Source organism: Colletotrichum fructicola (genome assembly GCF_000319635.2).
Source record: "Colletotrichum fructicola Nara gc5 chromosome Unknown KSG_Nara_v1_contig04, whole genome shotgun sequence".
NCBI classification, from domain to species: Eukaryota; Fungi; Ascomycota; class Sordariomycetes; order Glomerellales; family Glomerellaceae; genus Colletotrichum; species Colletotrichum fructicola.
In genome coordinates this window covers 4,150,566-4,178,470 of record NW_027094054.1, presented here as the reverse complement: position 1 = coordinate 4,178,470, position 27,905 = coordinate 4,150,566, and the positions used below count along the sequence as shown (strand labels likewise).

General features: G+C 55.6%; 8 protein-coding genes across 8 annotated transcripts; 2 read left to right on the top strand and 6 right to left on the bottom strand.

Annotated features, from left to right (window-relative positions):
• Positions 1 to 129: 129 nt before the first annotated feature.
• exo1 (Exodeoxyribonuclease 1) lies at positions 130 to 2,617 on the top strand (the record flags this gene model as incomplete). Its single annotated transcript, XM_032021008.1, has 3 exons — positions 130 to 142; positions 199 to 346; positions 403 to 2,617. The coding sequence occupies 3 exons, from the start codon at positions 130 to 132 to the stop codon at positions 2,615 to 2,617; spliced, it is 2,376 nt and encodes a 791-aa protein (XP_031882094.1).
• A 1,227-nt stretch (positions 2,618 to 3,844) lies between these two features.
• Positions 3,845 to 5,555, bottom strand: dbl4 (E3 ubiquitin-protein ligase dbl4; the record flags this gene model as incomplete). Its single annotated transcript, XM_032021006.1, has 3 exons — positions 3,845 to 3,912; positions 3,962 to 5,398; positions 5,465 to 5,555. The coding sequence occupies 3 exons, from the start codon at positions 5,553 to 5,555 to the stop codon at positions 3,845 to 3,847; spliced, it is 1,596 nt and encodes a 531-aa protein (XP_031881988.1).
• Positions 5,556 to 7,713: 2,158 nt separating this feature from the next.
• Positions 7,714 to 8,445, bottom strand: CGGC5_v007954 (Peroxiredoxin-5; the record flags this gene model as incomplete). The annotated part of the gene is made up of 4 exons (XM_032021005.1): positions 7,714 to 7,742; positions 7,798 to 7,963; positions 8,025 to 8,070; positions 8,129 to 8,445. 4 exons carry the CDS (start codon positions 8,443 to 8,445, stop codon positions 7,714 to 7,716), a joined length of 558 nt encoding a protein of 185 aa, XP_031881989.1.
• Positions 8,446 to 9,166: 721 nt separating this feature from the next.
• Positions 9,167 to 10,617, bottom strand: CGGC5_v007953 ((-)-delta-cadinene synthase; the record flags this gene model as incomplete). Its single annotated transcript, XM_032021004.1, has 8 exons — positions 9,167 to 9,242; positions 9,295 to 9,518; positions 9,571 to 9,604; positions 9,658 to 9,747; positions 9,806 to 9,962; positions 10,032 to 10,285; positions 10,341 to 10,403; positions 10,460 to 10,617. 8 exons carry the CDS (start codon positions 10,615 to 10,617, stop codon positions 9,167 to 9,169), a joined length of 1,056 nt encoding a protein of 351 aa, XP_031881982.1.
• A 1,240-nt stretch (positions 10,618 to 11,857) lies between these two features.
• On the bottom strand, positions 11,858 to 13,066 carry CGGC5_v007952 (uncharacterized protein; the record flags this gene model as incomplete). Its single annotated transcript, XM_066151936.1, has 3 exons — positions 11,858 to 11,990; positions 12,143 to 12,499; positions 12,654 to 13,066. 3 exons carry the CDS (start codon positions 13,064 to 13,066, stop codon positions 11,858 to 11,860), a joined length of 903 nt encoding a protein of 300 aa, XP_066008798.1.
• A 2,639-nt stretch (positions 13,067 to 15,705) lies between these two features.
• Positions 15,706 to 16,325, bottom strand: ACE2-2 (Cell wall transcription factor ACE2; the record flags this gene model as incomplete). Its single annotated transcript, XM_032021001.1, has 2 exons — positions 15,706 to 15,976; positions 16,036 to 16,325. The coding sequence occupies 2 exons, from the start codon at positions 16,323 to 16,325 to the stop codon at positions 15,706 to 15,708; spliced, it is 561 nt and encodes a 186-aa protein (XP_031881981.1).
• Positions 16,326 to 20,942: 4,617 nt separating this feature from the next.
• On the top strand, positions 20,943 to 23,218 carry INV (Invertase; the record flags this gene model as incomplete). Its single annotated transcript, XM_032020998.1, has 2 exons — positions 20,943 to 21,249; positions 21,678 to 23,218. 2 exons carry the CDS (start codon positions 20,943 to 20,945, stop codon positions 23,216 to 23,218), a joined length of 1,848 nt encoding a protein of 615 aa, XP_031881984.1.
• Positions 23,219 to 24,482: 1,264 nt separating this feature from the next.
• On the bottom strand, positions 24,483 to 27,335 carry CSTLP2 (CMP-sialic acid transporter 2; the record flags this gene model as incomplete). Its single annotated transcript, XM_032020997.1, has 4 exons — positions 24,483 to 26,179; positions 26,229 to 26,559; positions 26,609 to 26,749; positions 26,796 to 27,335. The coding sequence occupies 4 exons, from the start codon at positions 27,333 to 27,335 to the stop codon at positions 24,483 to 24,485; spliced, it is 2,709 nt and encodes a 902-aa protein (XP_031881985.1).
• Positions 27,336 to 27,905: the final 570 nt, after the last annotated feature.

Genomic DNA, 27,905 nt, shown 5'->3' with positions numbered 1-27,905 from the left:
GCCTAAAGCATTGTTTTTACCTTTGTCAGTCCGGCTATTGGCCTAAAACCCGGATCGAGAGCGATCTCCAGCCCTCGAAACTTCTGCTCTGCACTTTGAGGGCCTGCGAGCCGTTCCCTTGGATCAACAATGGGCGTCTCAGGTACTTGCTCTCCCTTGCCTCGGGACCTCGTGCATTGCGTTACTCACCTCTGCTAGGCCTTCTCCCGCTGCTCAAGTCCATCCACAGGCCCGTCGAACTCAAGAAATTCAAGGGCGAAACGCTCGGTGTCGACGCCTACGGATGGCTTCACCGCGGAGCCATTGCCTGCGCCGTGGACCTGGCCCAAGGCACCCCCACACGCAAGTGAGTCTAAACGTCCATTCCAGGTTGCCATCGGATGTGACCTAACCCTGCCTCAGATATGTCGACTTTGCCATGCACAGGGTAAGGATGCTTCTGCACTTTGGTGTCAAGCCCTACCTTGTCTTTGATGGCGACTTCCTACCCAGCAAGGCAGCCACCGAAGGATCCAGAGCTAAACGCCGCGATGAGAGCAAGAAGACGGCTATGGAGCTGCTCAAGGCCGGAAAGCCCTCCCAAGCGCACCTCGAGTTTCAGAAGGCCATCGACGTGACACCGGAAATGGCCCGCAATCTCATCGACGAATTGAAAAAGCTGGATGTCTCGTACGTCGTTGCACCGTACGAAGCAGATGCTCAGCTCGTCTACCTCGAACGCCAAGGCCTGATCGACGGCATTCTATCCGAAGACTCGGATCTGTTGGTCTTCGGTTGCAAGCGGCTCTTGACGAAGCTCGACCAGTACGGCAACTGTATCGAGATCAACCGGAGGGACTTTTGCGCATGTCGGGAGGTGTCGTTGACGGGCTGGTCGGATACCGACTTTCGGCGCATGGCCATTCTGAGTGGCTGTGATTACCTCGAGGGTATCAACAACATGGGACTAAAGACGGCTTACCGGATGTTGCGCAAGTACAAGACGCCAGAACGATTGGTCCGCATGTGCCAGTTCGAGGGAAAGCACCGCATCTCGGAGAACTACCTGCCGCGATTCTTCCAGGCCGAATTGACGTTCCTCCACCAGAGAGTCTACTGCCCGACAAAGAAGGAGATGGTGTTCCTGACCGAGCCCGAAGCGGGTAAGGGTGTTGAGGATATGCCGTTCATTGGTGCTTATGTCGAACCTGAGATGGCCACGGCCGTCGCCGTTGGAGATGTCAACCCAATGACCAAGGAGACCATTATCCCTGCTCCCATGCCTGGAGGCAAGTCGCCCAAGTCCGACTCTAAGAGGAGACACTCTCAGTCCGCCGAGGCTCTCGCAGCCTCTTCGAACCGCACACGACAAGCCGCCAAGCCTATCGATTCCTACTTCAAGGGCCATCAGCGTATTCCCATGGGCGAAATGGATAGCAACTGTTTCTCAGTCGACCCAGAGCGTGTTGCCGCCCTCACCCACAACGGCCTAGTACCCCGCGTCTTTCCGCTACCCAGACCATATATCGAAGGATCATCCTCACAACCAACCGAATCTCGCCCTACACGAACCGCCCGTTCAACAACCTCTCCACGTCTACTTCGACGGCGGACAGAACCCATCAAGAACATGCTGGAGCAGTACGCCCCATCCAGTTCTGATTCTCGTCGCATCACGCTCGGCGACTCGACGAATACCATGGACGAAATCGATGCACTGATGAAGAGCAGCTCTCAACGCCCGCCAAAGAAGGTCCGCCTCTGCGCAGACGCAGACAAAGCCGAAACGAAATCTGAGGAATCCCAAAAGAGCAAGTTCTTCCCGAAGAACGAAACGACAAAGAAGAGCAAGAAAGACGGCTTCTTGTTCTCTGACGACTCCATCGACGAGGCGTTGCTGAACCTCGCGGACATTGACGCCTGGCACAACCCTAAACCAAAGTCAATCACAGTCTTTGAGGAAAGCCAGGGCACAGAGGAGAGTCAAGGCACCGAGGCAACCGGCGCGGACAGTCAGTTCAGCAAGGACGAAGAGATAGCGACAACCCCGCTCAGTGACCTGTCCGACGTGGAGGAGCTGCCCGAAAAGAAGCCCGCACCGGAGACGAGCTCCAGACGGTCGTCTTTGCAGAGGTTTGCGTTCTCTCAGCCGAGCCCTGCCGCTTCGAGTCAGCCCGATACCCCGGCAACCGCTGTTTCGAGACAATCATCCATCTTCACACCATCCACCGCCGCCCCGTCCACCGCAGCCTCCTCAGTCACCTTCTCCGCCGGCTCGACCGCAGCGGCAAAGGCAACTCCGATGCTCACACCGCTCCAACGCATCGGCGCCCGGGCCCTCCAGCGAAAGAACACCCCGCCGCGCCGGGCCCTGTCTCCCACCAAGAGTGCAATTCAGCGCAGCCCCAAGCGCAGTCCCCGGAAGAGCCGGCTGCTGAAGTCGATGCCTGTCAACCCCTCGTTCGTGCCGCTGCCCAAGGTCGACCTCGCAGAAGTCGAGGCTCTCAACGCGCCGTGCGGGAGTGAGGATCAAATCGTCCACGATAGCGACGGTGAGGACGGCGATGATGTCTTCCGATCTGACGAAGTTGGAGAGCGGCCCAGAGGCTTGAACCTCTCCCGGTTCGTGTACGGCTGAGTCTTCCGTCATGTGTCGACGCGATACCCATATTGCGATGTTGTTTTATTCGTTTCCTGCGAGCGCGACCAGTCATCTCCCAAGTGGCCGGTCTGGCTGTGCTATCAGTGCACAATCATCATGATATCCCCCCAAGGATGGGATGCATTTTTTAGAGGTTAATGGAAGCATCAAGGAGAGAGCATTTGGACTTTCAACGCTGTATGGAATGAGAAGCAGCATTTCCCCCCCGCACGCCTGGAAAAAGGTTTATCATTGGTGGCGAAGGATTATGAGCCTAGACGGAGAACGGCTTTTTTTGTATGCATTTCTTGAGGCGTAGTAGGAGTCTTTAACGGCGGGTAGGAAATATATCATGGACGGAAAACCATTGGCAAGGTGTCAAGAAAAGTCTCGTTCGCGACCGTGGATGATGGAATGAGCAGCCGTGATGTGACGTGAATGCGGTTTGCTGTTACATTGTCGAGACTGATGAGGCTGACGCCCGGACGGAACCCGCCGGACGGGGTTCCGCTGAGTTCGATTCCCATTTCGCCCCTCCCCCATTCCCTGCGTGACGCTGCGTCAGGACGGAGGCCCGGCCACCTGGGCACACCTACACCGACGGGGCAGGCAAGGCCTGTCTGCGACCTCGGACCATTGTCATAGTTGCGGCGTTCAGTGGTGCCGCTATGTAGACCACACACACACCGCGAGTCATGATGCCCATGGACGACGAGTAGACCGACGAGAAGGCGAAAACTTTGTAATCCAGAGATTTGCGTGGCAATGATTCGAAGCAGCTACAAGAAGGCAGGTCACGGGTGGGAAAGATGGCATGGTGGACGCACGAACTCAAGCCGCGACTTGGCCGAAAACGGTGGGTTTTGCATGACACCCATCGCCTGGGTTCTCGTAAGTTCAGAGAGTCAAGCACGATGTAGGGGACGGCAGCAGCAGAGACGACGACGACAGTGATGTGCTGCGTAATGATTGCCGCTGTGCCTGGGACACACGGATTGCTACCAAAATTCCATTCCATACAATGCCCGTGATGCGCTTCTCCTCACGCCGAGTTATCCGTCCCTTGAGAAAGAAGAGAGAGAAAAAAAAAACCTGTCATGATCTTGTAGCCTCCAATGCCGTTACCGAGAAGATTGATGAGCCTTCCACCAATAATAAAGCGCTAAGCGTTCTTTCTACACACTCAAGCCGTTTCTCATGTATTCGTGTGAGTCATCGCGTGATTCAACGGCGGCTGCCCGTGGCAGCGGATGGCATAGGACCGGTAAGATCAACGTTGAAAGTCCAGCGACCTAAGGGAGGGTTAGAAATGATAAAGATGTTTGTTTATGCTAAGCTTACCGTTGGCCAAATTATCGGCGGTATCCTCCAGAAGAATGATGCGTCGCTTCTTGCAGTACGACGTCTTGTCCATGATGTCGACCTTCAGCTTCTTGTCACACAGCTCTGTGACGGGCTTCTCGAACATTTCTGACAGTGCCTCAACTGCCATCTCCAAATCCTTCTGATTGTCCTCGAAGATGGACGTCAAATTGTTGCGGGCAAGGTAGAAGGCAAATGCGTACGTCCACTTGAGGGTCTGTCGACAGGTTTGCAGTGTCTGCGAGGCCTGGTTGAGATACTGAACCTCGATCCACGACATGCCTGACGCGGTCTGGAGCTGCACCATCTTCTTCTCTGTCTTATGATAAATGTCCTTGTCGAGCTTGGCGGACTGTTCGTGGTTGGCGTAGCGGTTGTAGTAGTGCAGGTATCTCTCCAGCGATATGCGGGACTTTGCTTGCGCATCGCGGGCTTCGGTGCCGCTCTTCTCCTCGAAGCGATTGCAGTTGTACCAGCTGGTGCCATGCTCCGACCACAGGCCCATACACATCCAACAGAACTCGTGCTTGCACTTGCGACAGGTCATGTGGTTGCAGCCACCGTTTTTCTCAATAGTGGAGTTACACTTCGGACACTCTTTTGTGTTCGCTGATATCCAGTTAGCTGTCTCGGAGTCGTCGGCGCACTTCTTGAGCCATCTCTTGACGAGCTCGCAGGGGGCTGGTTGATGGTCGTTGAGGATGCAACCGAAGCAGAAGCGATGACCACATGCGCAGGCGACCGTGGGGACGATTCTGTCCAAATCCTTCTTCTTGATAGGGCACTCGACGGCATTCGGGCAGTCGGGAGCGGGGCACCACTTGAGGGAGTCCTTGTCCTCGACATATGTGCGATTGAGCAGCTCGTGGTACCGTGAACCGAGTTCGGGGGTGACGAGAAGATCGAGCGACTTGGAGTCGATGATGCGGCCACAGCCCTCGGCAGGGCACTGGATGCGGGCAGCCTCGCCCTCTTCGCGGATCTTCTGGTTGAGGTAGTGACGGTAGCAGTCGACGCAGTATCGGTGACCGCACTTGAGAGAAAAGGTCTGGAGACCCTCCTCGTCCTCGCAGCAAATGTCGCACATAAAGCCCGGGATGGCCTCTAGCTTGGGCGGGCCGGTGACGTTCGATCCCAGGCCTGCAGCCTCCAGTACCTTATTCGGAGTATCCATGTAGTCCTCAATCAAGCGTTCCTTGTTCCAGCGGAAGTGGCGCAGCAGGATGGCGACGTCCTCCTTGCGAATATTGAGAATCATATTGACCTCGTCGATCATGTCGTCCTGTTGGCTCTGGATGTCCTCGGGCTTGTAGACCTTGAAGGAAATGTCGTAGGCGACCTTCTTCTTACTGTCGGAGTCCTTGATAATGCCGAGGTCGGCGTCGGGCTCGTCATCGAAGTCGTCCTCGTCGAAGTCTGTGGGAGAAGGAGCGTCAGAATATTGCGGGTTAGCATCGGGGATAAAGAAAAATGAGGACGCACCATCGGCGCCCGACATGTCCTCACCGCTGTCGTCTTGCATCATCTCGTCCTCGCTCGAAAGAGCGGACATGAAGTCCTCCTCGGAATCCATGCCGTTGCTTGCTGTGGTGACCGGTGTCGGGGGAGCGTGCTGGGTCTGGTTGGCAGCTGAGGCTATCCTCTTGTTGGGCAAGGCGTCTGGGGGCTCGGAGGATATCGTCGCCTCAGCGGCCTTTCGCTTCCGCGTGGTGGGAGTAATGGTGCCGACGAGGGATGTTGGCGAGGGGAGGGTTTCCGCAGGTGGAAACGGCGAGAGGATTTGATTTTAAGTAAAACCTGAGGCGAAGGCGGCGTCGAGCGGTCGAGGGTTCGAGTAACCTAGTCGTGGGTGGTGTGCAGACGTCGACGGACAATAAGGCCAAAGGCGATACCAAGGCCAAGGTAGATACCGACGACAGAGACCAGGAGGAGGGCCGAGAGAGGGGGCCAAAGGAGTCACCTGGGGATTAGTAAGAGGAAGAGCGACTCGATAGGTGCCTGCGCGTTCGGGGATGGGTGCAAAAGGCCAAAGAAGTGATCAGGCACGCTGGACGTAGATGGCGGCAATAGATCGTCGGAGTAGATGGTCGGGAAGTAGGCAGGAAGATGGCGGCAGGTAAGGTAGAGAGAGAAGTAAGGTGTGAGTGAGGTGGGATGGGACGCAGGTTGGATTGGGTTGGGTGAGGTAAGGTGCAGTGCAGTGCAGTGCAGTGCGGTGCGGTGCGGTGCGGTGGGCGGATGGGTGGATGAAGGGCGGGAGGGAGTCGGGGACGGCGGTGTTAGGCCCAGTGCCCTGTCTGAGTCTCTTGGTCTAAGGTGTTCAATGTACCTACAGTACAATGCACCACAACCTCTTTCTCTCTCTCTCGGTCAGTCAGTGCCTGAACTCGAGGTGCACCTGCTGCTGTGTGTGCTTTGTGTGCTGAGTGGGCAGCTGTTGGTTGGCAGTGGGCTGGGTTGGATGACGGAGGTGTTGGTTGGAAGGTGAGGAGGAGTGGGCTCCAGTGTGTGAGTGTGAGGAGGCACCGAGTGAGGTACAGAGTACCTAGACTAGGTATCTTGCTGCCTGTGTGAAGTGAGGGGTACTTGTGGTGCTCCTGGGGCCTGGCTTTTAAGTGGGCTGGCTGACTGAGTGTCTGCCTGGGGTTGGGAGTCGAGGAAAGAAGTGTGCTTCATGACCAACAACCGGTCACCACTTTCCACTTTCACTGCCAATAATGGTAGATGCACCGACTGAGCGTCATTTGGCACTGTTAAAGTTCTAATAATTCAAGGCACCTTCCTCCCCTTTCCGGCTTTGATGAATCTGGGGAAACCAGAGGCAAGCGCCACCCAGGGGCTCATTGTCAAAGATAATGCAACTGCACCAAGCATTGTGATGCGTCTGCGGCACAGAGGGGCACTGAGGGGTTGGTTGGCTTTGGCTCTCTGGATGGCATTACACACAAAGACACTCCTGTGGCCTGCAACTCGACGTCGATTCAATCAACTGCTATTGAAAGGCCAGTCAAGTCTCGTCTCAGCAGCCCTCGTGCCAGTCTCTGCAAAGCAGTCTGTCCAGTGGCTGCATCCGACAATGTGCAGGTGACTCCTTGTCAATGAGCAAGCAGCGTCAATGCCCCTCTGATGCAACTTTGAGGCCTCAACCCGGGTACTGCCAACTGCCCCCAAGTGCCCTCCCTGCCCGCCTGCAGCCTGCATGGCGCCTCCTGACTTGCCCTGAGCGCCATGCATCGCACCACCACTGTCTTCGGCCCCGCCGTTATCAAGTCTTGTCACTCTTATCGATAAACCCCTGAAGCTGGCTTGATAAGCGTGGCGGTGGCTGATAAGCATTTGTCAGGCGGGAACGGCCCGGCACCATGTGGCTCCGGTTTGGCCGACGCCGGCCATGAAAGTCGGGTCCTCCCAGCCGGCTTTCGTCTCATGACCTGATCCCGTTCCGTCTGCCTTCCGTGCTGAAGACGAGGCCAGGGATACATATCTCGGCAGATTGTTACCGCTTGCAGAGCCTCATAAATCTGACGACAACTGGCTATTCATTGGGCAGCATGGCTGACTGCATAGCATTTCGATGTGGCGGCAAGGTTTGATTGGCAGGTGGTAGAGGTCAACGCTCTCACATTTCTCATAATCTACCTTCGCCGATATTCTAAATCTTTCTTTTCCCAACAGTTTGGTGAACATGAGCTCCATCTAACCTCCTCTCTGCCCAGAGACAATGTTCGAGCTTAAGCAAGGACCGTATCGGCCAGAGAAACTGTCCAAGCTGTCAGTCACCATGGTTGGAGCAAACAACGCAACCGCCTACTCACCCTTGGTTCCAATGTTGTCGGGCTCGACGTGAGCCTCCTTGACCTTGCCGTCCTCGACGACAAGAGTGTATCTCTTGCCGCGGGTGTCGCCAAAGATGGCGACGCTATCGAAGTCGAGCTCAAGCTGCTTGGTGAACTCCGCGGTCGGGTCACCCAAGAACCGGATCTGCGACACATTCAGCACACAACCAATCTCTCAACAAAATCCCCGGAAAGACTCAACATACGCCCGTCTGGCTCGCGGGGTCCAACTGCTCACCCCACGCCTTCATCCTGTAAACCTGTCAATATGTGGTCCTCGATTAGAAACGCCAACCCGAGAAAAACCTACACGAAGGGGTCGTTAACCGACACAACAAATACGGAACCGGCCTCCTTCAGCTTCGGGTGGTTAATGTACGACGGGACGTGAGTGGCCGAGCAGGCGGGCGAGAAGGCCGCGGGAACACCAATGATGAGCCCGTTCTTGACCTTGGAAAACTCCTCGGCCAGGTTGACCTTGTTGCCCGGCGAGTTCTCGACCAGCACCGGCAAGTCGGGGATCGCGTCGCCGACCTTGACGAAGGCGCGGGGCGTCGAGTGGAACGCCCTGGCTGCAGCCGCGGGACGGGCGAGGGCGACTCTTCTAGCAGCAGCGCGGAAAGCCATTGTGTATGATGGAGTGTGTAGGTGTAGATGTAGACGTGTGTAATGGTTGAAAATGCAATTGATGCGATGAGATGAGAGAAAGAGCGGGATGATGGATGAGTTAATGTTTCTCAGAGCCTTCCTTCTGTCTCTCGAGCTGAAAGCTTAAGGTAAAGCTTGGGAGGGGCAGGGCACCTCAGCAGCAAGGACAAGCACCTTACCTCAAGCAGGGGGGCAGGTTTGGTTTAGTGCCTCATCACCTGCACCTGCACCTGCACCGAGGGCTCAATTGAGACACTGCTGGGAAATTGCAGCATGACATCACAGCGACGTGCAGCCCCCCCGGTACAGCCCAAAGTGCTCACATTCATCCTTGTGAGACACGGCCAACGACGCCCATTTCGCAACCTTTTCGTAAAACCGGTCAACCGCCCGTGCGGCCGTCAAATTATATCAAGCATCCCGAAAAGCCTCACCTTTCTTTTTCCTTCCAATTTTCCACTTCCAAGCATCTGTCAAGGTTCTCGCGCGCCGGCGGCCGCGTCGACACCGGCCTCAGCTCATTGCCGTTTTCGAACACCAGCGTCGACTATCGGGGCTTGGGTATCATTTCATCATTAGGGTATTCTACTCTGGCCGTCGTGGCCTTCTTTTTTCCTCTACGATCACCGGGGCTCATTGCCATCCAACTCTCCGACATCTGCTGCCCATCTGCTGTTCACCTGTCGTCCGCTTGTCGTACTCAGGGAGCTCTCAACACCTGCTCCAAACTGCCGTCCTCGCCCGGCTCGCCCACTTTGTACCTCTTCGATTCCAGACTATCCGTGGGCTCAGCGATATATCCAACGAGATGAAGGGAGCTGTACTTACCTCCAGGCCAAGTTGCCGGTGCAAACGGTCTTCAGAGCCTCGGCCACCAGCCGGATGTGGTCCGCTTCACCCCGGTACTGGCGGATGAGCCTCGACTCGCACACGTCGAAGCTCTTGACGGCCTTTTCGATTTCTCCGACCACGTGCTCGACGACCTCCGCCAGCTCGCCGCGTTCGCCGTTCCACAGGAGCACCGGCACCGCGTTGAAGATTCGACCCTTTCTCTGCGCCACAGTCAGCAAACAAGCAGCCCACTAGGCTGCTGCGGTCACTTACCAGCTCTTTGCTCAATGAGAGCAAGTCGTTAGTCCTTGGGGTCTGTCAGCCTCTGAATACCTTGAACCTGTGTTCGCCTTCACTCACAGTCCAATGATGACACTGACCGCCTCAAGCATGAGCTTGTATGGGATCGAGCCAGTGACCAGTCCAGACAACTGCACTCCCGCAACAAACCTGCACCAATCAGCAAAGCCCGTCTCAATACGCAACTCTGGCAGCTCTGGCAACTCACTCGGCCAAGGCACAAAGTGGCCCAGCACCCGCCGTCCTCTTCCGCAGATCCTCGTAGTACCGGTCTGTCGGTACCTCCCCGCTCTGGATGTACCGCATCTCCGACACCGTTGAGTCAATGTACTCGAACAAGCTGACCCTCAGAGCCCTCCGCTGGTCTGCTGAATCGTCAGCCTCCTCAGCTCCCGCTCCCGGTCCCCCGGGCAGATAGACGACATATCACTCACCCTGGTCATAGTACCGGCAAATCACCTGCGCTACCTGCTGGAAATCCGAAATGGCACTCGTCGCAGGCGGCTGCCGCGGCAGATCCGAAAGCTGGAGATACTGCGCAACGTACTCCTTGGTCTTGGCCCGGAACTCCCTCGCCCGCTCCGAGTTCTCGTACTCCAACGCCTCGATGTAGTCATCGAGCCGTCCCTGCCAAAGGACCATCTGTGTCAACGTCCTCAGATGCTCCAGCGACACATTGGGCCACAGACTGTTCGCAGTCAGCAAGCGCTGCCAAAGGTATTAGTCGGTACGTCACAACTTACCACGCCGCAAGCAAAGCCGGGTTCGCCTCCTCAACATTCTCCTTATCCCTAGGCGAGGCCGTCCTGCATCTCATTAGTTCCACGCTGCCAGCTCCTCAAAACACCACAAGAACCCTCACCGATCCAGCAACTCGCCGACCTGCCCCTCGATGTCCGAAGCGTGCGCGTTCCTCCTGCAGGGCCAGTGGCCCATCAACCTCCCCAGGTCCGGTATGACCATGACCTGCCCGTCCAGCCTCCGCGCCAGCTCCGCGCTGTCGGTGTTCTTCTTCGCCATCTCACTTGCCGAAATTCAGGGTATTATGCTTAAAATTTTCCGCCCTTTCTTCTTCTTCTTCTTCTTCTTCTTCTTCCTCGGAAGTTTTTTTGTTTACAGTCACATTCGCTCGGGCGTGGTGCGTCTGATTTTGATGAGGCCGAGTGGTCTTGGGTGGAGCATGGCGAGATTAAGTCAATGCTACCCAACGACGCAGGACACAGGGGCGTTGGAGGTGGGCTCTCCTTGATATGCGACTCTGACAGCGGAAGAGGGGCGAGATAAAAAGGTAAAAAGAGGGAACTGGGGAGTCAAACCCTGGTGATTCACTGATTAGGGGTGACACGTTTTCTTCACTGCTGGGTGTTTGTTTTGTTTTGTTTTTCCTCTGGTTGTGGGCGGCCAAATCTGTCTAATGCCAGGGGAATACGGGATGGGCCGTCTTGGGTTCTTTAATGGAGTGGTGCAAATCGTGGGGAGGGAGAGGGGCTTTGCGAGGGTGCTTTGATTTTCTGCTTTTGGACCTGAAACGGGGGGCGAGTTTGCGCCTTCACCGAGGCGGAAATCAGGTTCGGTGTGCGGTGAGTGATTCAGAGCATCTCTTGAATGTCGCTGTCACTGAATGTCCATTGATTCGGACCGTCAGTGACGCTGAGGTGCAGCGGTTGGTGCAGTGGTGCCCCCATTTGGCTGGGGTAAACGCCGATCACGCAATGATTAATTTCCCGAACCTTGGGGTTGTCGAAACGAAATCCCACCGTCCGCCAACACCGTCGCAATGGCTCGCGAATAGTTGCCGGCTTTGAATCGTGTGCTGCCCCGCGGAATGCAACTGCAAGCAAGAGTCGGTGCCTTTGGGTCCAAGGAAGAGAAAATCCGTACGATTGGGGCGGTGTTCGTCGGAGCATAACAACGTTTCTGCTGATGGTTGCAAACGCGTGTTCATCTTCAATGAAACCTCAACTGTCAAACCCCGATTGGTTTGGTAGACACACACGAGTTGTTGGTCCGGTTTCCCCGTGTTGGGGACGGACTGTGTTGTATGCCACACTGATTTCGCGACGCAACCTGTCGGCTCGATTCCGTGATGGCTTGCTGCTACCCTCGGTGTTTGACAATGCAGGACGTTGCGTACGCTCGGCGGCACGTCGCCACCGCCGACTGAATATGCTCGATGTGATCTCACCCGCCTCGAAGGAGCCCTTTCCACTTCGCAGAGAACATCCTACGCCTCCCCTTCACGCCGTCTTCACTTGTGATGCTAAATTCGACCCATAATTTTGGACTTCTCGGCGGCGAAGCGAATTCGCGAGGAATCGCTGCCTGCACAACCATCCCAGCCGGCATATCCTCTGACGAGAGCGAAGATTGTGCCTTCTTCCAAAGCCTCCATTCTGTGTCATACTCTCCTTCTACCAGATCGCACAACTCAAAGCCTGAGCTTCGCTTGATATCCACTCGAGCCCTCCAATTTGGCGCCAACGTGTCTAGTCGTTCAACGTCCACGTCTGATAACTTGCAGCTGACGTACAATGCCAAGTCATACCTGCAAACAATGATAGGGGTTACGGAAGTTGTTGTTCCGGGACCCTCCGGAAGCAGTGTAGTCATGGCGTGTCCGAACCCCCATCTTGCAAAGACGCTCATGATGATGACCTCGAGGTCGTCCAGTGCGTCGACCGCAGGGATCCTGGCCATAAATTCTACTCTGCGCGCGTAATACAAAGCCCCCAAAACCCACTGGCCCAGGCGTGGGCGGATGTATGAGAGTCGGTGCTGGTGTATCAAGGATCTAAGCTGGCCGACGTTGGCGTCGAGGAGAACTTTGTCAGGGCTAAAGTCCTCCGCGGCGTCTTCAAGCTGCGCTCGTATGTCTCTAGTCTGGATGAAGTCGACAACAGTCCTGTGCAGAAACCCAACACGTTCGTTAAAAGAGGTCGGGCGCATTTGGGACGGGCGTGGTGAAAATGAGGTCCTTGCACTGTCCTATCAGTCGTCGCTTCTTGCGATCCATCGCCTGCAACAGCTAAGCATTCTTGTCGACGTCCGGCCAATACCTCAGGAAAGGTAGAGGTTCTTTGGACGGGGCTTTGTCGCCAAAATCCATGAAGTGGAAGGCAAGAACCGGGAACGAAGTCGCCGCGTGGGCCAGAGTGAGAAACAACCGCGCAGTCCGCTTCCGGTAGGACTCATCTATGTTGTTCAGCATCTGACTGAATGTTTCTTTGTGATCGATGGGAAGCGCTCGCAGCCTCTTCCGGAGATCCTGGATGTCATCCTCTTTCATGAGCCCATGGAGGAGGGATCGCACAACGAGGAGAACCCAGAGGGAAACACCTTGGGCTCGGTCAGTGGTCTCCAGCGACAACTTTTCGGCCGCGACCCCGTCGCTCTGCTGGAGCCTCTTGAACTTGTCGGAGTCCCGAAGGTTGTCTTTGACAAATCGTTCCAGGGCCGGCTCGAGGCGCATATCTTGATGTTTGGCGATCTCCCCATGCGCAAAATGTCGTTGGCTAGTTCGAATTGGTCGCCGCTGTATTCATCGAGGCCGTCGATGAAGAAACAAATTCTCCATTCTGCCTGGGCCATTGTCCCCAGGTTTTCGAGCGCCTTGACAAGTTCTGACCGCCTCCAAGGATCGAACATGTTGACATAGGGAGAGTTCCATCGATCGGGAATGACCTCGCCCCTGAGACTTGTGCGCTGTTTAAAAATTTGCCGCAGCAGCCCCCTCAGCAGACCCTCTTGCGACTTTTGCATGGCAGAACTCAAGGCAGCACTGTAGCTCGATGGAGCAGTAGTTGATGAGGGTGGTTAGACATGTAGGGGGTGGTTGGAGTAAGGGGGACCTCTCACGTATCCCTGGTCATACAAAAATTCACAAAAGAATTCTTCACAAAATGTTTTTGCATGGCAGTTCCGGGACTCCAGAAGTAATGCTGAGCAAGGAGTAAGTTGGCATTTCCTGCCCATTTCTTCACAAGTCGCTTGGTTTCGCGGTGGTGAGTCAAGTACTTCATCAACGTGGACTATCCGGAGCCAGCTTTACCAGTTACCCAAATACGCCGTCCCCGTGCTTGAGCCACTCGATAAAGTTGACACTGTTCTTCTTGACGTCGTTGTCAGCAGGATCAGCTTCGAAAATCCACTCGAACGTTTTTCCGTGGGCTTCATGGATAGCCCATTCTCTATCCTCGAGTTGGCTGTAGTATTGGCTGTCCAAGATCGCTTTCTGCTTCTCCAATGTCCACATTTTATGTAAATGATCAACAACTCCTTCGAGCCTAAATTTCTGCATTTCTCCTTGATACTCTAGAGTTTCAGGGTAAGAAAATGTGGCATCATCATCCTCTATGGGGACTTCTCGATTGACTGCATACTGGGCTCGGTGAAGGGCTATGTCGAGCTTGGCATTCAGCTCGGCATAATTCTTTCCGCTCTGCGATGATGCTATTCGCAAATCTTGATGCATGCTCCGTTGTTGTTCCCTACGAAAATATTAACGAGAAGGTTCAACTGCCGCAGACTTTTATCGACGTGAGGTAGCGTAGCGAAATGACTTACAACAACAAGGCCAGAAGATGAGCAGATATCTGGGCTCGAAGAGTATCCAATCGGTCATGAAGTTCTTATAACTCCGCTTGTTTCCACAGAGTTTTCGAGATGATCTTGATCTTAAGGTATATCCCAGTGTTGGTTGTCTCTGGAACCTTGAGGCCGTTCAAGATGCCCAAAAATTTCGCCAGCTACGTTCAGGCCTCTGGTCATCAGTCCCTGCAGGACATCATACTCCGCAGCGCGAGAACCACACAACGGCAACTCGAGGCTTGAAATGATGTCATCGCTGCCTTTCAAGTCCAAGTCGATTATGTTCAAAGAGTCTGCTGCGTCTTTGGCGATCGCCTCAAGCTTGCCCTCAAGCTCTACTTTTTCTTCAATAGTTTCCAGTTCCTTCTTGAGTCTTCTTCGCTTATGCTTCCTTTCAATCAAGATCGTGATGGCTTCTTCCAAAGTCGCATTTTTAGCTTCACGTCTATCGATTTCGACTTGAGGCTTTCCTAGCTTCTCGGCGAATCCATATTTGAAATCCTGGGTGATTTCCTCCAGATCGAGGTTCTCGTCAAGCTTAACTGTCTGAGTTTTTTCAGCAACTCACTTTTTTTGATACCGCTTTCAGCGCATGCTCGAGGAAATGGGCCAGGTTCCCCGCCAACGATATCGCTGCGAGTGCCTCCATGAGACCGGTCAGAGAATCAAAGATGTTGAACAGAAGACATCTGGCAAGACAGTGTCGGAGTTGTGAGTTGAAGGAGATCAGGCCGAGGCAGCCAGCGCCCAAGATGTGCAGCGTTCGTAGGCTTGCGCTACAACATCGCATTACCCATGTCTCCCACAGACCACCGTCCCACGTGATGGTGTGCAGCATCTGCACAACGATTTCTTCGAATCACCTGAGGAAGATACATGCAGCCTCGGAGACTGTCAGCACCTGCTTTCGTCATTGTCTAGTCAGGTGCAAAGCGCGGGACCTCACGCTAACGGCAGAGAGAAATACGGGAATTGCGGCTCTGTCACATTGTCGGTTGAACAAGCTCTTGCTCGTATTTGAATTGAAGTTAGGTTGGTTGATAAGGTGGTGGAGGGGCGATGACGCTTGGTCGTGTCCGTGTTTACGACGTTCAAGAATTGGGTACATGTAATGGAAAGGGTCAAGCCATCGATCAAGTCTCAGTTGACGCAAGACCTTTTCTATACTGGTATTACCTTCCCTGCCATATCCTCGGCCGTAGAACCATCCACAGCTAGCTCACAAGCCCGTCCAAGAATCATGAAGACATAAACAGGTATCTCGAGAAGAAACAAAAACAGCAAAATTGCCAACCCATGTCTATCATAACCCATTTGGCCGTCCAAGAAAACCCATTGAGCTCATTTGCCCACCAAAAACATGAAATTTCGACTCAACACGAGCAAAAGACTGTTGTTGCCTTGGTTCGAGAGAATAGAGAGAAACATCCTTCACCTTCACAGAGACTTTCAACGCATCATCGGTCTCTCTCTCCGACCAAGAGTCGGTTGGCCTCACCGCCTTACTCCAATCAACTCAACTCAGTACATCATCTCAACCTCCTCTCTGACGTCAAACTCCATGCCCACGTGCTTCGTCCGGAGGTGCCTGACAAAGTTGTCACGCCGGTTGTACACATGCCCCGTCTTGGCCTTTCGGCACCCGGGGACGCGGCACCGGTACCCGGCGCTGTCGCCGTCAAGCGTCTCGTGCGTCTTCTTGTGCCGCTTGAGGTCCTTTTGCGTGGCAAAGGCCTTGTCGCAGCCGGCCTCGTCGCAGCGGTACTCCTTGATGTGGTACCTCTCATGCTTGCTGTGGCCATTTCGTTAGTCACTGAGGTGGTTCCTGGAGTAAGAAGACAGAAGACTCACGTCAAATCACTCGGCCGTCGAAAAACCTTTCCACAACTGTTCCAGCGGCATTCGAACCGCATTCGCGAAATATCAATGGTCGCCCCGACAAGGCCAGCGGGAGCGGCAGCGGCGGCGACGGGGCTCACGGCGCTGCAGAAGTTGTTATCACCGCTGCTGCTGCTCGCCGTCGTCAGGCCGCTGTCGCTCGCCCTGTCGCACTCATTTTCGGTGATTTCGGGGTTCAAGGGGCTCAGCAGGTTCGTGCTCGACTCCGAAGAAGAGGAGGGGGTGGCGAGTGGACACTCCATGACACCAGGTGCCGTAGGTGATCTCCATGATGAGGGCAGCGGCGGTAGGTCCAGACCTAGCGCGGCTGCTGTGGGAGATGCGGGTGATAGTAGGGGTATGGGCGGATCCGTGACGGATTCTAGCTTGAGGAACGTCGTCGTCGGGTTGGCGTAGTAGTGCTCGCAGTAGCAGATGTCGTTTCCGAGTAACACGCAGTAACAAGAGTCAACGAGGTTGGGTTGTATGCTGGTGTCTAGGTAAAACGCCACCGTGGGAGATGGGGGTTTGTTTGGTTGGGGTGGTTCAAGAAGTCTGATCCGGTGAGATCAGAGCCGAGATACACGAGGCGACTTCCCGCTAGGAAGGCCAGAGATGAGGCGGTTGTGACGGTCCAGAGGCAACAGCTAGCCCTGGGGGTGAGGGTGCTTTGACCGAGTCAAAGAATAGGCGGGGAAATTCCCCGCATGCGGTTCTCAGAATAGGTGATGATACTCCGGGGAGGCTACCAAAGAGGTATGGGTGTTTTGCAACGGGCAGGCGATGTTGGGGAGTGGTGATGCTATCGGGCCATTCCGACAAGATGTGAGCGGCGGGGGGTGGTGTTGATCCGTGAATAGTGTTCAGGATCCCTCTGTCGACGATCTATTGCCAAGGATATCTTCCTTCCGAGTTCAGGCACGAGGTAAGTCTTCAAGCAAACAAGCTCTCGGGACGTGAGGCTCAAAAGCGGGCGGCGGGGTACGGTAAGGTTGGACCGGGTTTGGCGATCTCGGGTTGCGCAGGAGTGGGCGGCGGAGAATAAGTCTGTATTCGTAACGAGGGCGGACAAGGAGCCGGGCCGTGGCGTACTTAAGTAAGAGCGCAGCACCAGATTCGATGCGTTGGATCTGGCGGGGCGGTGCAACATTCGAAGACGAGGGGGGGCCTCAAAAACACTCCAAACAACGTGGAAAGGGCAGAGCGACTAGCAAAACCACCACCTACTACCTTACCGCACTAACAGATGGTAAGGTTGGCCCATTGGCTCAAGGGCTGCAGGTGTGGGTGACTACTTCAGCAGACGGGCCAATTATGCATCGCCAAAGACTGGAAACTGGGGCAGCCTGCATGACTGCCCAGCGCCTCTCACTCGTCACTCACCCTAGGTTCCTAGGTAAGGTAGGTAAGTTGGGCTCCGCTCCGCCAGAGGCATCGAGTGAGGCAGGGGAGCCTTCTTCATTCGCCTGCCGCGGAACTTGGAAGCCCTCCATCACCATGGGTGTCATCAGTAATCACCCACCAAGCCGCCGGCGGATGGGGGGCCGCAGCGCAACACGGGGACGGCCCAGCGAGCCGCAAAGGTCTGGAACACGGCCCGAGGGGCTTCCCGGGGCGAGGTAATGAGGAATCAAAGAAGCGTAAACCAACATCAGACCCATCATCGACTGTGACATGAAAGAGATACGGATACAGTCTCGGTCGCAATCCGTCTGGTCGGTACCGCAATCCACCACAAACAAGAGTTCCGATGACATGACACTCATCGCCCATTTCCCGCTCAGCGACAACCTCACTCGATACTTCGCCTCGTTCGTGATGGACGCCATTGGCTGCTCGCCGCGTCCCCTGGCAGAGTCAAGCTCATCTGATATCTTGGGGCAATCGCCTTCCCCAGTAAACGCACTTGGCGCGGTGCTTCGCCTCGTTTCCGTCGGGACATTCAGGAAATAAAGCACTCTTCTGGACAACTTCCGGGTGAGGTAATTCAAGGCATACTCATCTTCACACCCATTCGCGACGACACTATCGTAATCCCGCCGGCAAGCACTTTACTTACATAACAACATCGCGCCGAGCGCGCGGGAATGGGAAATGTGGCAGGCAAAAAATCTGACATGGAAAAGTCCAGTCCAGTCCAGTCCATCCCAGCCGCAGCCCGAAGTGGACCCCCCGAGATCTCCGTCACGCAATGCGGCGCCTCGACGGCAGTCCCATCAGTAGCGCGCATCTTAACCGATCCGTCGCGAGGCTAAATATTCCCGGCCCGGCCAGGCATCCCTCCGCAGGTGGGCGGGATAGGATGGGCATCAAGACACGCACCACGCCGGGCCGCGAGCGGGTCTCTCTGTCTACGAGAAGCAGGAACAGAGACGCGGACGTCGTCCGAATGGGATGCAAGCAGCATGAATCCAGTCTTCACGCATAATACGACGCGCGGTATGACTGAGTTGCCCTGGCAGCGGACGGCCGATGGGGAGCATCTTGCATCTGCATGTTGGTGTTGTCTGATCATTGACTGCATAAAACTCTTGGGGCAGCGGTGTATCTGACGGGGGAGGAAGTCGTCTGAACGTCCACAGAGACCCAAAATCTCGTTGGACGGCTGCAATCTCCAGAAGTGCAACGACAACGTGAGCGACATGTCAGGTTGGGCAAGATGTTGATTCCATCATGGCAACGACGCCCGTGGAGAGAGAGACCTTGGCATGCACGACGTCCACGGCGACGGCCAACACAGAGGCCAGACCGAGGGAAACCGCGTCTTTTAGCCCCGGGAACCTCATCGGTGCCTCTAGCAACAGCGTTGGATGCCGACGTTGGTCCGATATGAGGCCATCGACCGGTGCTAGTCTAGCGGACGTTGCATCGTCCTCCGGCTCCAAAGGTGTCATCGTCTCGTGGCCCTCACAGAAGTCTGCATCTCACCAGGGTTCGCGGTGCATCTTCGCCGTCATCATCACCAACGAACATGAAAAAGGAGACGGACAAAAGATCATCGCCATCTCGTGAGCCCCGAGCAAAGACTCGCGATGCATATATGAAGTAACGTCAGGCAAGTGCCGGCCGACGGGTGACCTTGGCATCATGACTCGGGTGATGTTCAAAGGGACGAGGGCGGTAGGGCCCGGGAGTCGCGTGGCCGCCATGTCTTGACTCGGCGCCGATCCGTGTCTCGCTCAGATCTCGCGCGCCGTTACAGTTTTTAATTTTTGACCCTTCCAGGTGATCTGGAAAATTTGATCGAGGCATGCATTGGATCACTTGCATTGGATGTTGGATGATACGTATCCGAAGCACGTCAATGACGGCATCACCATCTGACCGCTCGATGGCATTGGCAGAGTTGCAGAGGAAGCAAACACCGCAATCCAACTCTGCCCGGAGAGCGTAGAAGCCGAGACGACACCGCCATTTCTCTCCCAGTATGTTCCCTCCCGGTCCGTCTTGGCTTCCGCGAGAACGACTGTCCAGTCGAGCAGGCGGGGGAAGAGGGCATCTCTGGTGTTACGCAGCATTGTGAAGGGTCTTTGTTTCCTGCTAATTAGTGAGGGGCACCGCTTGGGGATTAAAATATGACCCCGCTTTTCCTCTCTCTCTGTTAGTGATGAAGACGAACACCTCGGTTCCTTTGTTCGTCATTGTCTGTGTCTCACTCCCATTCCTTAGGACCTTCGGGGCCCTCTCGAAGCCAACATCACGATCAAAGGCTTCATCAACAACAAAGTCGGTCGCTCACATGGCCATTGTTTATCTCTTGTCATGTTCCATCCAGTCCGAGTGCTGCCCTCCAACCCCGCATGTCTTCCCCAGAAACATGGTTCCATCATGGTGTCCCGCTGCAGCAGAGGCCGCTGAGTCCCCCCCGGCCGCGCCCAGGCACTAAGCAGCGCTGGCGACGGAAATCCTGGCCATGCGACCAATGAAGATCCGGGGGACGGATGAGAGGGGGGAGGGGGAGGGGGAAGGGGGGCAGCACCGAGAACGGGCCTTGCCATTGCGGGGTGTGTTCACCGTCTGTAAGGATGGCGTTCTTCTCTCTGCCCGTTGTTGGCGGTTTTCTTCTGGTGACTATCGCTTTTGGGCAATTGGGGTAGAGACATGGAGGAGTTGGAGAAGGTTGGCGGGGTGGTAAGCAGCACCTCAGAGAGACACTGGAAGGGGCCACGAGAGCCAGCCACCTGCCAGATGCCCGCAGAGTCATGAGACCTGTCTTTGGTGTGTGATGCCCACCCTTTCCTCCATTCTGCTCTTGGCGTGCCGCGGTGCCAGGAAACAGCTTCTCCAGTGCGACTACTGCTGCACTTGAGGCAGCGGCGGACGGCCAAGCTAAGGTAATGGCACTAGGTACCTTACAACACTTGGCCGCCGTTGCTGTTTCTGCTTGCTAAGGCACTGACTGGCAGCTGCATGTTTTGATTGAAAGAAAGGACAAGAAGAGAAAAAAAAGAAAAGAAAAAAGGGTCCCTTCCGAGGTGGACGGCCTTGAGTCTGGCGCTTTTGATAAATAGCTCCCGTCTTCTCTTGACGACGCCTACGATCCATCCCATCACTCAACATCCATCTCTCTGTCCATCTGCCTCTACATACATTTCTCTGCCTCTACTTGCTAGACGTCCACAACAATACAAAGCATCCTTTCAGCTTCTCACAACTCACAACTGCCCGGCGCCCCAGCTGAAATACATACGGCTGCGCCTCACTCTTACAAGCTTCGTCCTAAAGTCACTCTGCCTTTTCGCTGACACGTTCCGCTTCTCAATCCATCCGAAGTCTGTCGATCGGGGACATCCAACCCCCCTACCCGCACCGTTTCGCCCAGAGAGTTTGACACTGGTTCTCTATTAAGGAACGGGGAGCCGGACTCGCCTACCATAGCCATGCGGCAGAACCTCTTCTTTTCATCGCTCCTGGCGACATTGCTCTCATCACCGCCCACGACACACGCTCTCGCTCTCCCGGGTCTCTTCCCTGACGCCCCGCCAGCATCGTCAAGACATCCCCCCGTCTCCCAGGAACTCAGACGCTCCGCCGCAGCCTCCTCCGCCCACCCCGCGAGAATGGCCGCCGCCGACCGATCCGCCAAATGGCGACCCCAGATTCACTTCTCACCACCCGCCAACTGGCTCAACGACCCAAACGGCCTCTTTGTTGATTCAGACGGCGTCTGGCACATGTACTACCAATGTAAGCCTGCCCCCTCGCCCGCCCCTCTCACTCGGTTTCATCCCGGTCCTCTTCACATCACATCTCAATAAACCCGTTTAACTGCTGCTGCTTCTTCGTCTGTTTTGAGTTGTGGAACAAACGTCGCAGACACGAAGCTGCGTCTACCCAACCAATGTCGACGGCGTGTTTCCGCCCGCCTCATTGGATCTGCATTCTGCACACGTGCTAGTGTCCCGTTTGCCGTGAGGGTTGCGCTTCCTGCCAAAGACGGAAACATCACATGCGCGATGATGAGCGTTGCAGCGTCACCCCGCATTTCGGGCGCAATGAGACAGTGCATTCCTCCTCCGCACCCGCCCCCCGGTTTCTTGTCTTCAACACCGTTGGTGGATGAGGCTCTAGCCTTTTTCAGATGTCGTGAAGAATCAGCTGCTAACCGTCCGCAGATGCCGACAATGTGCCGGGGTCCGGCGTGAAGAATTGGGGTCACACAACGGCCACCGACTTTTACAACTGGGTCGACCACCCCGTTGCCATCCCCGCCACGGCGCGCGATGGTTCAATCTGGTCGGGCAGCGTCGTCGTCGATAAGGAGAACATCTCCGGCCTGTTCCCTTCCAATCAGACCAGCGGCAAGGACAACATTGTCGCCTACTACACCTCGTGGGAGCCCGACCAAGAGTCCCAGCATCTTGCCTGGTCGTACGACGGCGGCGAGACCTTTATTCAGTATGAGGGCAACCCCATCTTCTCACTGAACCGCCACGGCTTCCGCGACCCGAAGCCGTCCTTCCACCATGAGTCAGACACCTGGGTCATGGTCCTGTCGATGGAGAACCAGGTGGCTTTCTACACCTCGTCGGACCTCGTCCACTGGACGCAGGTGTCCATCTGGAACCCCGGGCGCAACATTGGTCTCATCGAGTGCCCCCAGATTCTTCAGATTCCCACCAAGGATAAGAGCGGTAAGATTGTCGGCTCCAAGTGGGTTTTGACTCTGAGTTTGGGCGGCGGCTCGCCGACCGGTGGCGCCGAGGTGTCGTACCTCACCGGCTCCTGGGACGGCACCACCTACACGCCCGACGGGCCCGTCTCACGGAGAGGCGTTCAGGCAAGACAAGACAGCTTCGCGATCCACGACTTTGACTTTGGCCCGGACAACTACGCCACCGCCTTTTTCCACCTCCAGGACGACAACGACGCAGGCCGTGATGCGTACTCCGTCACGTGGGCCGTAGATGCTACTTCGTACGGCTGCTGCACCCCGACAGACGGAGAAGGCTGGCGCCACTGCATGGGCGGTGTCCGCCGCCACTGGCTCGACGCAGCCACCAACAAGCTCGTCTCCGTCCCCGCGGGCGACCTGTCCAAGCTCGCCAGCACCACCGCCGGCTGGAACCCCATTATCGACGAGAAGGACGTCGCAGGCATCGAGGGCACCAGCTCCGTCATCCGCGAATTCAACCCGGCCGTCGAGTGGACGCTGACCGTGCGCATGGCCAAGTCCCTCCTCCAAGAGGGCTCCACCGCCTCCGCGGAGCTCTCCTTCCAGGGCTCCCAGTCCAACGGCTCCGAGAAGGTCTCGCTCGGCTTCCAGTTCACCGGCAGCGCCAACAGCGCCGCCCCCGTGGCGAGCCTTAACATCGCCCGCGCCAGCAACGCCTGGGACCGGTCGGGCTCCTTCGGCATCTCGGACGTCCAGGCGCTGGAGGCCGCCTCTGAGGAGGGGTCCAGCTCCAACGTCGAGTTCCACCTGCACGGCGTCATCGACCGCTCCATCCTGGAGGTTTACGTCAACGGCGGCGTCGAGGCCGGCACCATGCTCTACTTCACCGAGAACCCGCTCGACAGCATCATCATCACGCGGGGCGGCTCCAACTCAAATGGCATCACGTTTGATTTCAAGGCGACGGCGCTCAAGAGCTCGTGGGGCTCGTACGAGGAGAAGGCGTCTGCACAGGACAAGTGGGTGACCGAGGAGCTGTAATTATGGGTAGCTGCATCTTTTGAATATCATGACTTTGCGTATCGTCACTTTATTCTCGTATAATTCCTGTGATTAGCCGGGTTTCCTGTGCCATGCGGGTGCTCTCCCGCCAAATGCGTATAAGCCATCAGAACTCTGATGAACCCTATGCCATTGACTCCAACTGCAGCTCCATACGCGTCACGAAGCCTGCAGGGACATGTGCATCACGACAAGCCATACACAGAGCGGACGCCCAACGACACGCCAATAGAACAAGCTCAACAACAAACCCAAAGACATCAACATAGCCTTCCACCATATCGTCCATCAACGGTCCACCCAGAGAGACACACACCGTGTGCAGACCAAACAAAACAGTGATAATACCACAACCAAACCTAGATACACACAGTAGACAGAACCAGTCGTAGTAGTTGTTGGAGACCAATGACGTCTGCAAACCATCCCCAAACTCCATCATCCCAGGGAATGTTTCAACCCCAACTGCCCCCCCACCACACACATACATGTGACTGTCACATTTTCCATCCGAAGTAAACAAAACAAAACGGTAGCTGCGAGAAAGGACGCATCAAGGTGGGAGGGCGAGGGGCAAGGCAAGGCAAGACAAGCATACACATCCAAGATAGCGCAACAAGTTCAAAGCTCCAGTGTAAGAGGACTGGCGATCTGGAACTGAGCATCGCATAACATCAAGCCAACATTCAATTTCCAGTGAAGCCAAAGAGTTACCCCAAGGCACTGTCACCTCCTGCAAGACAGCAAGATACTTGTAGAAATGAAATGGAATTTTATTACACTCTTTTATAACTTTTCTGCCAGTCCAGCTCGCCTCAAGGAACTGTGTTGACGAAAACTGCTGCTTGCTTACTTGCTTCGCCCATACTACTAAAGTGGAGGGGGCTATTTGTGATACCATCTCTGACGCCGTTGACCGCCCACGCCTACCTTTGTGCTTAAGAAAGTGAACAGAGAAAAAGAAAAGGTCTATATCGTACTATATCCTGCGACAACACACACAAAGCACACACACTCTGTCACACACATACGTTCAGTTTAACAACTTCACACACATTTCCTTTTCTCTCTCTCTCTCTCTCTCTCTCCATGCGACAGAGCCAATATCTACTAGACCACACACCACTCTGTGTCGTTGCCCGTGTTCGACCGTCCGGGTCCCTCTCCGATGTGGGATATCTCAAAGCATGCAAAAAAACGAAGAACAAAAGGACGCAGACAGAGGAACAGAAGAATACAGGGCTTAGTAGCCGAACCCAGCGACCGCAGCGATGACTTCACGTCGTAACCTGCGCTTCACGTCTGGGTCCCTGTCTGCTTCCCTGAGGACGTCGTTGGGGTCCTTCTTCTCTGCCTCCTTTGGCGCCTCCTTGGGGGCCTCTTTTGGTGCCTCTTTGGGAGGCTCCTTGTTTTCCTTGTGCTCCTCTTTGGGGGGCTCCTTGTCTGCCGGCTTGACCTTGCTGGGGTCGGCCTTGGGGTCACCAGGCTTGCCAGTGTTGTCGACTGGTGCCTTTTCACTCTTGAGCTTCTCCTTCTCTTGAGCGGCCTTGTCCTTGGCCAACTGGTCTGCCCGCTGGTCATCCTCGAGGGCGTCATCCTTGGCTGGCGCGACCTTCTTTGCCTCGCCATTGTTGATGCTCGCCAGCGCGGCGCTGTCAAACATGTGCGCGCTCTCAGCACTTGTCATGGCGTACTTGGTCGCATTCAGGGGCTGGCCCAGGATGCTGGCCTGAGCGTCGAGCTTTTCGTAGAACGCATTTGTAGGAACGTCCTCCAAGTAGTTGAGACGATGACCGCAGCGGGCGCCCAAGACGTCGCGGACCTTGGGGTTGGAGCTGCAGCAGTGGCCCCAGCAGTCGCTGATGTGGTCGATGACAGATCGGAAGGGGTTGCGTCGGCGGCTCTGGTCGATGATGTGGATGATTGTGGGAATGGCGACCTCGTGGAAGACGCCGAAGCCGGCGAAAACCTCGGACAGGAAAATGTAGTCGGCGAAGAAGCGGCGGGGGATGTAGTAGATATCGCTCCAGCCAACACACCACTCATCGCGGCGGACCTTGTACTCAAGGTCGAAGTTGTCGACAACAGCAGCGGCAGCCATGGCAGTGCGGTGGAAGTCCTGGCCCCAGCCCCACCAGTTGTAATTCTTGGTCTCCGTCAAGCACATGTATTCAGGGCCTCCGTGAGACGGCGGGGCGGTATCAATGATGGCGGGGAAGTGGATGTTATAGGGGTTCATGCCAGTCCAGCCAAGAGGGTCAATCCACGCGTCGAAGTGGTAGTACATCAGGCCGTCAATCTCGGGCTGGGTGTCGAGAATCAACTTCATGGTGCGAGCCACCTGCTTGTAGACGGTAAATGTGCCGGGGAATTGGTCGTGGGTCAAGTTGTGGAACTCGGGGTCCTCCTCCTTGAACATGTTCGGCATGGAGATATGAACCGTGTGGAAGAACGGCTCGTACTTCTGCAGCATGGGAATGCGCTCGGGACGCGCAGAGTTCCACCTGATCATCGCCATAGTGTTCTTGAACGGCGAAACGATCTTCTCCTCATTGCCAGTGACAGGCTTCGGGCCGGTCGCAGGGGCCGCCTTGGATCCGCCGTCCTTGACGAAGTCGGGCATCTTAGCCTCGGACATGGTGAGGAATGCCACAATGACAATGGTGATGAAGCTTGCAACGATCAGGAATATCTTGTTGTACTTGCGCGCAACAGCCGCGAGCTTGCCGAAGAAGGACAGCTTCTGGGGCTCGTTGGACTGAGCGGCGTTGGGATCCTTCGGGGGCGGGTTGTCCATGTACAGCCAAGAGGCAATGAAGACCACGACGGTACCGGGGAGGACAAGGAAGCTGAGGTTGGTACCGAAAAGAATTGGCGAGACGTACAGAAGGATACCGGTAGCCACGGCAGTCGCAAAGCACTTGATGACGGCATCGGCGTCTGGACAAGTCAGCGGGGTAGATCAAAAAGGGGGACCCAGGTTACTTACACTTGTAGACAGCGGTAATGGCAAGGCCGATGAACACATTGCTGACGATGACCATGATGGCGCCGAAGCTGTTGTAGCCCTCGAAGAAACCCGGCTCATCGGCCTTGAGTGTCTTGATAACCAGATGGCACAGCAGGTTGCAGGCAGCACCAGCAGCGTACAGAATCATGTTGTCGGCGTGCAAGCTCGAGTCATCAGTCTTGAGCAAAGCCTGGTTGTAAACACCCGAAGACGCACTCAGGAAGACCTGGAAAAGCAGAATGAAATACGTGCTGAAGGGATACGTGGTGCCCGTCGTGGGGTTGTACTGGGTAACCATCAAACCGCAAATCTGGTCCATGTTAGTCCAGTCAATACCGTGAATAGACAGGGGATCATACCTGCATGACAATGGCAATCCACTGAATCTTGGAAATTTTGGTGTTGAGGGTCGCGATCATGACGAGGGCGGTGATGAAGGTGACACCGCTCTTGGTCAGTTGAATTGTACCGGGGTCGGCCATTTTGTAGCTGACGAAGATCTACACAATTAGCAGAGAGCAACAGCAAGCGGGTTTTCTCACATACGGAGTTGTTGATGAGGACGTAGAACAGCGCCAAGTTGCAGAAACCGTAGCGCACATCTCTTGTGACCTCGCCCCGTACATAGCTCCAAAATGTCCTCAGGTCCAGTTTTGGCAATGGCATGTGCTTGTCGACGACGGAGCCATTGCTCGAAGAGCTGGCACTTCCGTTCAGTCCCTCCTCCTCACGCTTCTCATCCAAACTACTCCTCTCGTTTGTAGGCAGCTCCGAGGTGGCGAGGGAGGAGTAGCCGCTGCCGCCACCACGAGTCGAGGGACGGATGCCATCGGCAGCTCGTCTTTTGCACTCGTTGTAAAAGAACATTGTTGACAGAAGCATTTTGAAGAACTCGGAAATGGTAACGGAGGCAGATGGCGAGAAGGAATAAGAGCCGCCGGTCTGAGCAACCTTCATGATAATTCCAATGCCGACCTGAATGGCGACGAGGCCGAGGGCAGCAGCGTAGGCGGCATGCTGAGGGCCGCTGGGAATCCAGCTGAGGGGCTTCAAGAAAAGCCCCAATACGCTTCCGTGTCGTAACATGGTTGCGGTTCACCAGCCGCTGACGGGCGGTTCTGTTCGTGTGTTGAGGGTCGAGGGATCGAAATTCGTCGCGGGGTGTAAATGTTGGAGGACCGGGCGGAAACGAGCGTATGGGAGATGTGGCAGCAGGCTGCGAAATGGACTGGGCACAGAATGTGTAGCCCGGCTGCAGTGCACAGGTTGGAGGATTGGTTGGTGTTGGACTCGGGCGGTGCTGCTGGCGCAGTGCAGAAAGGGAAGTCTTGGGTCGTCTTTAGGTTTCCTGGGGGTGGGGAGATGACGCTTGCTGTGCCGTCGTGTCCGACATGCGCTGGCGTCTATCTTTCGTAAAGTCGTCTGGGAGTCGTCTCGAGAGGCTCTCGTGCGGTCGTCGATGTCGTCGTCGTCGGCGTCGTCGCTCGTTTTCGATTGCGATGGGCCCAGGATCGCAGAGGAAAAGGTCGCTGGACAGTTGTGAGGGAGGGAAAAGGAACGGGTGGTCGGAATTGCAGGATTACAGAAGGAGCAGGCGGAAGAGCAGAGCAGGTGCAGGAATGATTGTTGCACCGGAGCGGCAAAGCGAAGACTGGA